The sequence below is a fragment of the Anabrus simplex genome, chromosome 10 (assembly GCF_040414725.1).
Source record: "Anabrus simplex isolate iqAnaSimp1 chromosome 10, ASM4041472v1, whole genome shotgun sequence".
In the NCBI taxonomy this organism is placed as follows: Eukaryota; Metazoa; Arthropoda; class Insecta; order Orthoptera; family Tettigoniidae; genus Anabrus; species Anabrus simplex.
The window spans coordinates 5,013,159-5,025,080 of NC_090274.1; the positions used below are offsets into that span (position 1 = coordinate 5,013,159).

An 11,922-nucleotide genomic window follows, 5' to 3' on the forward strand; every position below is an offset into this window, starting at 1 on the left:
TTATGTACAGAAAACACTTTATTTTTAATTCTTTACAGAAACGTTCAGTAAAAAGTTCCTTTTTTTTTACATGATATGAGTTCATTGGAATGCGGAGCAGAATGAATGAAGAAGTCACTTTTATAAGCTGCTGTTGTTGCGAGTGACGGGAAAAGGTACACACGTCGACCTCTTTGAACGGAACCGTAGTTCAGCTGAAAACGTTTGAAAGTGAGTGTTAACTGCGAGGGATTTTCCTGAGAAAAAGGATTTATATTTGTTTCCACTCACAATACGTCCCCTGATTGTGGCATTGCTGATGTTTCTTCTTGTCCTAACTGGCCCATTTTCACACAGTATGATGGACCGATATTGTACGTTGCAGGCCAGCCTTCTACCTGTACGCTGGTCTCAAGATCGCCAGTGGCCTGCTCATGCTAACCTTCAACCTGGAGTTCAAAGCTCCCGCCAAGAACGTGGTCACTGATGTTCTCACGGTGCTCAAGAACGTTGAGCTGCTCGTACTGCTGGCCATCATCTTCATCTTGGGTGAGTCTTGGTCCCCATACTAACTCGCAATTCACCGAGCAAACGCGTCAGAACACGATAGGAATTTGTTCAAGTGGGCACGTGGATGTTTTAGTCGTATGAGACATAAGTATATGCATGCACAAACGTTCCTTTCTATGTGCCTCGTTCATTCCAATCAGATTAAAACTGCTGCGCAGGGAGCATTTTGTATTCTAGAAAAAGTTACTTTCGAGTAATTTACGCTGATAGAAAGTCGCCTCGTTATCATTATTTGTTGATTCAAAATTAGGATTACTTAAGTATTGTAGTTTACAGAGGTGAGGGCATGAATGGGTGGATATGGAAACGTCAGAAGATTAATTAAAAACTTTAACATTGGAGCTGTATTTTTTCCTCATACTTATTTTTCTTTTCCAATTTTGAACTTTATAGTTTGCTAAGCAAATAGTAAATCTAGCTCGTGACATAGGGGAACAATCAGCTTGAAGCTCCCTAATTACAGTGCTGCGGCTCCTTTCACCCAACACTCGAGGATGAGCTTCTTTGCTCTACAGATTTACAGTTTCCAGGCCTATCAAAGGCACAAGCTACAAGCTGCTCAACACTTGACTTTAACAGGGGCAACAAGTACCCATTCTACGTGCCCTTAAAGAAAGGTTAGGAGGCGAACACTTGCTAATTGGGCTTACAGAGGCTAACGTGACTAGATGGAGAAAAAGTTTGAATTACAGAAATTACTAGGTATAGATTGCAAAATCGCAGTCACCTCAACGTCGACTTGAGACGGAATACGAGAGGGTTACACACTCTTTATTCCCTGATTTCGGTTAAGTTCTTTCGACTTGTTTGAAATTTACTTTTGAGAAAATAATAATTACATTACTGATGATTTGAAACCTTTCCCTCGAGGTAGCTCGATCTGCCGTTACCTTGAGCTGGTGGACCTCCGTTACGAACACACACTAGACTGTTTCACCAGCCCTTGGCTTTTATAGCGGAGAAGAAAGTTCCAGAAAACTCTGGGTCAAGGCCCTGATACACCCCCTATCCTTATTGGTAGGAAAATAAGATTTGCCGAAAGAGAAGTGTTAATAACTTTTGAACACTAAAAACAATCAATAAACAATTCCGTTTAGAAAACCTTCACGAACAAAATTACTTTAAAAATGAATAGTTCATCTTCACCCCAGAGGGCACAACATCATTTGATAGTAGAGACATTTCTCGAGGAATGTTCAAACTAGTTCCAAAATGAATTTCAGATTTCCTGTTCTAGATGGCCTTCTACAAGGCGCTACTTTTAAATGCACGGGGCGGGTGTACCTCCGGTACAGTTATAATGTAACTAAATTAAAGAGCCCAATAGTCATTTCAAGTTATTATGAGAAACATATACAATTTCACTCATTCGCACACTCTGGGCACTCTATGTTTCTCCCCACTCTTCTAGATGTAGTTATTCATCAGGCGTAGGAATTGTGTACAAGTTTTGAAACTGTAGCAGGATACAGATATGCGGGTCGGTGCAGTCAAGCGTGAGTTTTGAGTTCAAAAAGAGGGGAGAGGTTATGTAATTCGAGCCTAAAATGAATGCGGGGAAACGAGTGATGTTATCACGATTTTTAGGTACCATTAATCATTATTATTCATGTTCCTTAAATTTGGATTAGAAGAACATTCGGGAGATTTTTTTGTTTTTTCGGATTTTCTGGTGTGTTGAAAAAATCGGGAGATCTGAGATTTCGAGAGACCTGGCAACACTGTCCCACGCCATCTCTCCGCTTGGAACATACCACTTAGTCGAGCAGCTCCTCTCCTTCCTATCAATCATTTCGGACAGTTTGATAGAATAGTAGCAGTTTCTCAGTGGTGATGTTTCTGTTGGATCCCACAATTCATATAAGAGGGGAATAACCGCTTGTTTTGGCTTCGAATGTCTTCTATCACCTAAAGGTAGTGAGTATCCGTTAGAGTCTTTTGCAACATAGATACACCCATTATAAAAATATTGAGTTCTTGCACTTACCCTACACTGTATCTTAGCCCCTACTTGGTTGGCTTCTCGGGCTCATAAACTTTAAATTTACGTCTCCCCCGTGAAGATGACTACCACTTCATCAATGGTCTATATTTGTTGGCAGTTATTCGCAATCAGTCAATTAATCAATTAATCAATCAATCAATCAATCAATGATTTGTATTTAGGGCTGTGGCTCAGGTGACTGATACCGTATCAATTGTTTACCCAAAAAGGTTTCTTAAATTATTTCAAACATTATTATATGCGACGGTCCCTTAGATTGGTAATAATCTGTGTCCTTGAACTTCTTTCTTTAAACTCATGGCCTGTAGCGAAAAATACGGGTACTTCTAGAAATCATAATACAAAAATAAGTAAAAAAATAAATACTCTATAATAAGATTAGATTATCGAGCTGTATTCACTAAGGAAACGTGACCATTCTGTAGGTTTTATCGACAAGCTTCTCTAACAATAGAGCCTGTGAGTTATGCTCCAGAGCATTACAGAGTAGTCGGAAGGATTGCCTACATACGAGGTGAAAGGCAACATTCCATCTGGCAGAATGCAGCTGCGCAATGATAAATGTTATTCTGTTACGTCCCACTAATTAAATTTTGACGGTTTTGGGAGACTCCAAGTTGCCGGAATGTTGCCCCGCAGGAGTTCTTTTAGGTGTCAGTAAATCTACCGACACGAGGCTGACGTATTTGAGCACCTTCAAATAGCACCGGATTGAACCAGGATCGGGCCTGCCAAGCTGGGGTCAGAATGCCAGCGCCTCAACCGTCTGAGCCACTCAGCCGGGCTCAAGAACACATTATCACACAGTTTTCATGCAAATTTTAAATAAAATAAGGAAGTTCTGATTTGAATAAAAAGTAAACTGTTATTGAATACGGCGCCCTTGCGGCGCTAGATTTACTGGCACGTAAAAGAAATCCTAAGAGGCAAAGTTCCGGCAACTCAGCGTCACCGAAAACTGTAAGTATTCTTAATGGGACGTACGTTATTACCATGTGGTGCAGACTCATCATGGAATGCTGTGTTGCAGGCTCGGCGTGGGGCTACATCGAGAGCTTCCTGTTCTGGCTCCTGCAGGACCTCGGAGGTTCCCGCTCGCTCATGGGCGTCACCATTACTGTGGGTGGGCTGGCGGGGATTCCCCTGCTGGCACTCTCTGGCCCCATCATCGATCGCATAGGCCACGCCCAGGTGCTCTTCATAGGATTCATCTTCTACGCCATTCGCCTGCTTGGTGAGTACACATCTCCCTAACAACCAAATATTTATTTATTTTAATTTTTAACTCTTTTTAAGTCACATTATGACGGCACCAAAAACGAGATTAACGAGAACAATCACCGAGAAACTTAGGAATCTGAAGCTGCATGTGGTAAGGATTCCAGAGGATACTGAAGAACTAAAAATAACTTTGGACGATTTCAATAAAAGAAGAGAACATTTAAAGAAACAAAAAAAAGATTTAAACCAAAAAATAGACAAACGGCATACAATGACAAGGGTATACACAGACGAGGAACGACATAACAGAACAGAACGAATCGAAAGCTACTGGGAAATCCGGAGATAAAACTTACGGAAGAAGATGACTGAAGTGGTCCAACAAGTAGACATGTTCAGTGTTGAGTTGATTTCTCTTATTATTATGGTTCTCAGAACAGAGGAGAAGGTGTTTATAGTGGAAGATGAAGGACTGGGGCGTCAGAATGGGCCGAGTTTGCTCCACGTTAAAGAACAGTACGATGAGGCGCCAACATTGTTAGCAGTCATTGACAATATCTGTCTTACAGGATCACTCTTATATCAACGAAATGGGGCAGCAGGGTGCCCAAGGATCGTCATTACAAACGAGAATCATGGACGACTTCTCCAACAGTCATGTGCTCTTATTTCGTCAAGACGCTGCACAGAATTCAAAAGGAGTAGACTTGGTAGTCTAAAGATACCCCCTCCGGCGACAATGGAGCTACAGCCCACATTCACCCTTCTCCAACTACACTTTGGAAATTGCCTAATTTCTCGTTAAACTGCATTCCCGTGCCCTTCCGGTTCGCCGGATTACACGGCCCCAGATATCCACATATGAGGCACGTTGAAAGAATCATTCAAGACAGAAATACCCGAATTACGCGAGATGGTAAAGTAAGTTTTGTGTCCTTACCGCATTAACCACTCCGTTCGTCAACTGCTTTGCAATGACGCATTTCCCAAAGCTTCCAGGATCACACATCTTGCACCAATTCTAACTTACGAACTTGAAGCACCAACTTCGACTGGAGTTACGAAGAGTCGCTTGCAGGCCACTGAAATGAATTTGCTCTGGTTCTTGTCTCGCAAAATAAGGTATAAGAATATCCGGCAACTACTTTGTTGGAAACATTAGAATGAAGCAGAGTACGATAGTATGGACATGTGAGAACGAGGGCTCCAAATAGGGCCCCATGAAAGGATTGCTAGAGGTAAGAGGCCCGGAGAGAGACTTAGTGATGCTTGGGAAGAACAAATTTAAATAGGCAGCAAAAATTACAATATCAGCTATGGATTGACAGAATGAAATTGGAGGGGGCTCGATAAATACCCACACCCGGCTTACTCAAAATGAAACGCAAGATTATTTGGCGCAGTCAATTGAGAGTTGGTTTCTTTAGTCATAAACCTTCGATCAATGCTATGATTTTCCTTCCAAAATATATCTTCAATATTGCGAGGATGCCGAAGGGTAAGTTTCCCTGCTTTACAGAATAGAAACAAACGAGCCTCCGTGCCTCAGGCGGCAGCGCGCTGGCCTCTCATCACTGAGTTCCGTGGTTCAAATGCTGGTCACTTCATTTGTACTAGACAGCGGAGTCCGAGCAGGTTTTTCTTCGGGTATTCCAGTTTTTCCCGTCACCATTCATTCCAGAAAGACTCTCCAATATCATTTCATTTGATCTGTCAGAGAAGTGCGCACAGTTCCAATGCTCGCCGCTACATGGGGGCTTCATTCATCACATACCTGACACGGCCAAATGACTGGAAACAGGCTGTGGATGTTCATTTTCATTGCAAAGAAAGGAACTCGTTATAGGCATAAGTTTGTAGTCACACCTCTGATTGTCCACAGGTGCACAGGTCTGTAAACCGGAAGTGGAGAAGTTGCTGAACGAGTGGTGACAAGAAGAGGTCACTTGAAGACAGGGAGAACAGACATGTAATGGAAGAGCACCTGGTTATGATGGGAGTTGGGGGTTTCGAAATCCCTCAACAGCGAGGACAGGAGTGGAACGGCAGAAAACATCCCCGTCATGCACGGCGACTAAAAGGGTTGGCATTGCTCCCGCTTGCTTGTGCATAAGTAGAGGACATACTCTTAAGCACTTTCACAGAATTCTCTACCCTTACATGTCATTACATGATATCTGTCACATGGGTTATCACAAAGTTTGCATATGCATAGTTCATTCGGTTGGTGGTAGATGTCTCTCGTGCAGATACGGTGGTGAAAACCATGAACAGAAAAACGCGTCATGAAGTGTCTCAATGCATAATTGGCTTTCATCCATTCTTTGTTGACCATAGCATCTGTAGCGTAAAATTCAGGAAATATTTCTTCTCTTTTTCCTTGCAGTTCTCGGAGTAGACTCTGGTACGCTTCTCTTGATGGCAGACATAGGTCGTATCTCGAATCCTCAATGTAGAAGGATTCTCTGGCGAGAACATATGCCAGACTTGAGGTTGTATACTTTGAAATAGACAAGGACTTTTTCAGGAATCTTGCTTTTAATTTTTTGATTTCGTTGATGTTCTTCTTTCTTAGTTGGTCCCAGATTAATCTCAAACCATATGTCACTATTGGGGTGATTTTTTAACGCAGTATTTAATGATGACTTCCGTAAATTCGGTGTACTGTTCATAGTTGATAAAGCAGCGATAACTCTGTTCCGAATATGGATACTGTGAGTCTGTAATGTGATTCCCAAATATTTTATAATGTGTTACGATCGATAGTGTGCCTCTTTTATAAATTATAACATCGTTAGCTGCTTCTTTGCCTCCTTTTATGAAAGTTATTGACACAGTTTTGTTTTCATTTAATTGAAGTTCGTTCTCGGTTGCCCATACCGTTAACTCAGTGGATACAAGCACCATGTCGTCCGCGTATGCGTACATTTTGACCTTTCCTGTTCTAATGCTCTGAGTTATGTTAAATAGGAGCGGGCTAAGCGGATCACCTTGTTTGTTTGTTCTATTGGATCTGATATATCAATATTGTCATCTATTTGTATGAAATTTTTGTTCAGAATGTTCCTTAAAATCCTTGTGATGTAATTTTTTCTAATGAGTTTTTCCAGTTTATTGATTGCTATATTTCTATTTACGAGGTCGAAGGCTTAGTGTAGTATATAAAGACAGCGTGTAATTTACCTCTGTGGAATTTTAATGCATCTTCTATTTCCCCTTGTAAACTTTTTACTGCTTGGAGAGTGGATTTACCCTTCACGAATCCAAATTGCTCTTTCGGTATTGATCCTTCAACCAAGCTGTATAGACGTTTTGTTATAAGGCTTGTCAATAATTTTAGGGCACTACATTCGAGGGCTATTCCATGATATGCGTTTGGATCCCTAATGTCTCCTTTCCCTTTGTACAGAATTTTAAGAGTAGAAAGTCTCCAGTTATGAGGTATTTTTCCTTGCTTTGTGCATTCATTGTATAGGTCTGTCCATACTTTCCTGAGCTGTGTTGCTGTACCTTTAAGATTTTCGTAATAAATTCCCTCCGAACCACAAGCCTTTATGTCTTTCGTTGTCTTTATTTACATGTTCTACTTTTTCTACCGTAAAAGGATTGACATTAATCTCTGGATACTCGTCTTCATTTAGCTCTTCTGGTAGAGTTTCTCTTGCCTGCAAGACTTTGCTGAAATGTTATTTCCATATTTTAATCTAGATGTTGCTCGGTGGTTTGGGCAGTACTGCTTTGTACCATTGTTGTTCTGCCTCTTCTATTTTTTTTGCTCTTCTTTGTCTTGACACATTTCTTTTGCTTTTCTGATCGTTGTTTTATAATTCTTTCTTGCGTCATTATATTTTCGTAGGGATGTTTCTGTTGGCGTTGTTCTCGCGCATCTCAGTGCCTTCAGCGTGTCTTTCCTTACTTTATAGCAGTTGTGATTAAACCAAGGTTTCGCTTTTACATTTTGTTGATTGTTATATATGACGATATCTTCGATACATCTTTCTAAATTGCCAATGGCATTATCTATATTTCCTTCACAAATTTTTTCTGTTATTGCATCTGTTTCCATTTCTGCTAATCTAATTTGGTCAACTCTTCTCCCCCTCTTGGGTTTTTCTTTCTCATTTTCGATCTTTAGCAACTCTTCCAGTTTTATGATGTGTCCACTGGCAGGTGCTTCCATGCAACTATATTTCATAGTACCTTCTGTTGCGTTGCTGAAGACTAGATCAATTGTGCTGCAACCTGTATATATGTTTTAGAGTCTCTTTTATTTACCATTATGAAGCCTTCGCTTTTTAAATACTCGACTACGTTCTCCCATTTATTTTGACTAATGTCGACTCTGCAGTTTAAATCTCCCATTAATTGCTGTGGACAGCTCATTGATGATATCTTCTTTATATTCGGGTTGAAAGCAGACAGCGATTATTATGCATAGTTTTGTTTTTACCATTAGAATGGTATCGGTTTCCATCATGGTTCCGAGGCCTACGGAGTCTTTCATTTTCACGCCCTTCATGGCCCTTGTCTTCCTTTGGTCGACACCTTCATTCTTGGAAGTGTCGGACCTCTTCGATTAGTGTTGATACAGGACGCTTGTTCAGCTGTACCGCCTGCTAGGAAGCACTGGATGAGGCCAAGTTTTGTTACGTGCAAAGTCCGCTTCTCCACTGATTCAGCTGTGTGGTCATTCAAATACTTTCACTGAATATGGTTTCTGGCCATCTCATGTTAGAGATGCGTTGGAGTTTTGTGGTGAGAATGCACCTTTCTATGCTTCTCATGCATACAAAAGGCAAAGGGAACATTCTACTTTGTGACTTGTTGCAGGCTACTCGCTGATCTACAACCCCTGGCTGTGCCTCATCTTCGAAGCCATGGAGAGTGTGACCTCATCCTTATCGTTCACTGCGGCCGTCACGTACGCGGCCAGACTGTCCAGCAGCACCACTGACACCAGCATCCAGGGCATGCTGGGAGGACTCTACTTCGGCGTGGGTCAGTACCGTCCCTGGTCTCATTAAGTTGCACTCTGTCATATTGTATCTTCTTTCTAAACTGTGACTTGTACGTGTTGACAGGCAAGGGAGCTGGCAGTCTGGTCGGGGGCTACCTCATGAAGTGGATCGGGACCCGTCCTACTTACCAGTGCTTCTCCGTGATGTGCGCGCTTGTGGGCTGCGCCTACTTCGCCTTCAACATGCTGTACCTGCGCAGGAGGCCGCAGGTCGAAGGGAACGACATCGTCAAGAAGAAGCCCAAGAATGTTGAAAATGATCTACCAAAGTTCCTGGAGACGCAGCCCATAAACAACGGCTGTGTTCACAAATACTGCAGTGACGTGTGTAATGTTAACCTGGGCTACGAGCACACCGAGGAGAAGGAGGTCGACATCAAAGACTGTAAGGAGGAAAAGAGTAATCACACCAAAGAGGACAAGGGCACAAAAAACATCCCCTTGTGATGACAGACAGACTCTAAGTTACGCTTAGTTGTACAAGTGCACTTATTACTATTATAATTATTACTAAAATAAATAAATCACAAAGCAAACAATTACTTATTCCACTTGAAGGTAAGTTGTGTTCATTTGCTGACAATTCATTCCCAACTGATCAATAGCATCCGGCCTACCGCTCGAAACTGTATTGCTCAGTAGTGGTGCTTTATTATAGCTCCAACTGTGCGGGGGAGCTGCAGCAAACATATGGCTCTTACTTGGGCTGGCCATTCCATTGTCCACAAAGAGACGAACACACAATGATCTAGCATAGACAATACGCAGCTGAGACCAGTGGTAGCACCGACGGTCTCCGGCAAAACGTGCGGTTTATTGGCGGGACTATCTCCTACCGCTCGTCAATGCTCGGCGGTCCACTTACGAGTCGCGTGAGGAGAATGGTAATCTCCCTGACTGAACAACACGACGGTCTCCAAGTATTACACTTAACCACTATTGCAAATAGATAAGTAACAAGCAAATTCCTACCACACTAATATAACATCTAATGCGTGTGTCTAAACGCTGATGAAACTTCGTAGCGTGTTTTTACGACCGGATGCTCTTCCTGACGTCAACCTCATCAGATGAGTTAATGAGATGAAATGAATGACGCGATATTATAGTAGATAGGGAGAGAGGGTGAAACCCGGTGCCGGCACATAGCCTACTCCTGTCAAATAGCACCCAGGGGCCTCCTCAACGCTTAACATCTCCATCCGACGGACGAATCACCATCAATAGCGTCATATGCTCTCTCTCTCTATACGAGCAGTGCGGAGAGGTTTGGACACGCAATCTAGTGATTAGACATTGTATACCTCCACCCTGGCGGCCAACATTCTGACGGCGGGACTCGAACTAGCTAACCACGATGTCAGACCACCTTAACGACCACGTCTGTACGCGGTGTAGGAATGAGAGGAGCTTTACGTCTTATGGCCAGGAGAGGGAGGGAAGCATTTGTCTGGTGTGAAAACGGGGGGAAAACCCCCTAACCACACGGCCAACTCGCCCGCTAACATAGAGGAGGTCATAAATTAAGATTCATAACAGCAATGATAATATTAATAACTACAATATAATAAATTTATCATTTAATATTAAAAACTTGAGTTAGAGATGATTTAAATGGGAAAGCACAGCTGAGTAGTACCACTATAATTTACTTTTAATAATAATACCGCCTCTGTGGTGTAGTGGTTCGTGTGATCACCTGCCACGAAATTTAAAAGGTGGTATGAGGGTTGTAACGGCGTCCACTCAGCCACGGGAGGTCGGCTGAGTAGATGTGGGTTCGATTCCCATCTCAGCCATCCTCGAAGTAGTTTTCCACTTCTCCTCGAGGCATATGCCGGGATGGTACCTCACTTAAGATCAAACCGCTTCCTTCTCTTCCAACCTTTCCTTCCCCTCACAAGGGCCCTGTTCAGTATAGCAGATGAGGCCGCCAGGGAGAGCTACTGGTCCTCCTTCCCAGTTGTATCTCCCAACCGAAAAGTCTCACGCTCTAGGACACTGTCCTTGTGGCGGTAGAGATGGGATACCTTGCTGAGTCCGAGGGAAAAGTAACCCTGGACGTCAAACGGATTAAAAAAGATAATAATAATAATAATAATAATAATAATAATAATAATAATAATAATAATATGAACGATTTGCTGTTCCATACAGATATTTTGAGCACGCTCGTTATCAGCGTGACCTGCGAAGGAAAGATGGTTTATGCTTACGGATGGCGAGGAGTGTCGAGTTGAGCGCTCTGGTATTTTTCTCGTGGTGAAATCGTTCATACAGCCTAGGTAGGTTGCGCAATGTAGGTTAAGGGTTTCCTGGAATGTTGTCAAGGTATAGCCATCCGATACAATGTGTATACAACATGTACTAATATTTACTCGAGGCCTTGCACAGTAGAATTCGTCCTAGATTGATATGAATTTCAACCAATGGTAATTCACGCCTGGTTTCCCATGATTGATCGTTGTAAACGAAGATTATGCGAAGGTTTTCTATATATGCTCAGATCAGGAATGACTAATGACCAACTACTGGACCACGAAATGACTTATTTTCTAGAGAGAAAGCACACATACAAGGTTCTGGATTTTACAGGTCTTTGATGTAGGTTCCAGCATTGGGAACTAGGACGGTGTTCCTAGCGACGCAGAAGCTTTTGGATGCCGTCGGTACAGACTAATTTCTGAAGGGTGCAAAAATTGCGATCGTTTGCCTGCAGAACGTCTTCATGTGTTCGGAAGCAAAACCCACGCAGTCTTATGGATTAGGTCGAAGTCGCCGGGTAGAGGCTCATCTGGTGGCCGCGAGTGTTGAGGCGACAAGTCTGTATGCAGACCCGCCCCCCTCGTGAAAAGTTTACAAAAATACAGAAACCGAGAATAAACTGAATAGATATCTCGTTTCAGAGATTTGTTGAAGCCTCCAAACTGTTGGCCTTGATCGTATTCTTCTCGCTCTGTATTTTAATATCAACATAATGTCCTGGCACCTTCATTGTGTTCTACGCCCCCGACACCAGGTGTTCTGCTATACAATTCCTCCGCACTGTTCTTATGGAGTCAGGGTTGTGATTCGTTCGTCGGTTGGAGACGTTAAGCCTTGAACAGTCTGCTCCTTCTTACTATCACGT

General features: G+C 42.5%; 1 protein-coding gene across 2 annotated transcripts in view; it reads left to right on the forward strand.

The window, feature by feature from the left end:
* The window catches only part of LOC136882426 (major facilitator superfamily domain-containing protein 6), a 130,268-nt gene extending 120,946 nt beyond the window's left edge, over window positions 1–9,322 (forward strand). For both annotated transcript variants that reach the window (XM_067155070.2, XM_068229554.1), the window contains 4 exons: window positions 365–528; window positions 3,585–3,788; window positions 8,606–8,773; window positions 8,857–9,322. In XM_067155070.2, the coding sequence (XP_067011171.2) occupies window positions 365–528; window positions 3,585–3,788; window positions 8,606–8,773; window positions 8,857–9,239 (919 nt within the window). In that variant the 3' untranslated portion in view covers window positions 9,240–9,322. The remainder of the gene's footprint in view (window positions 1–364; window positions 529–3,584; window positions 3,789–8,605; window positions 8,774–8,856) is intronic.
* The last annotated feature ends 2,600 nt before the right edge of the window (window positions 9,323–11,922 follow it).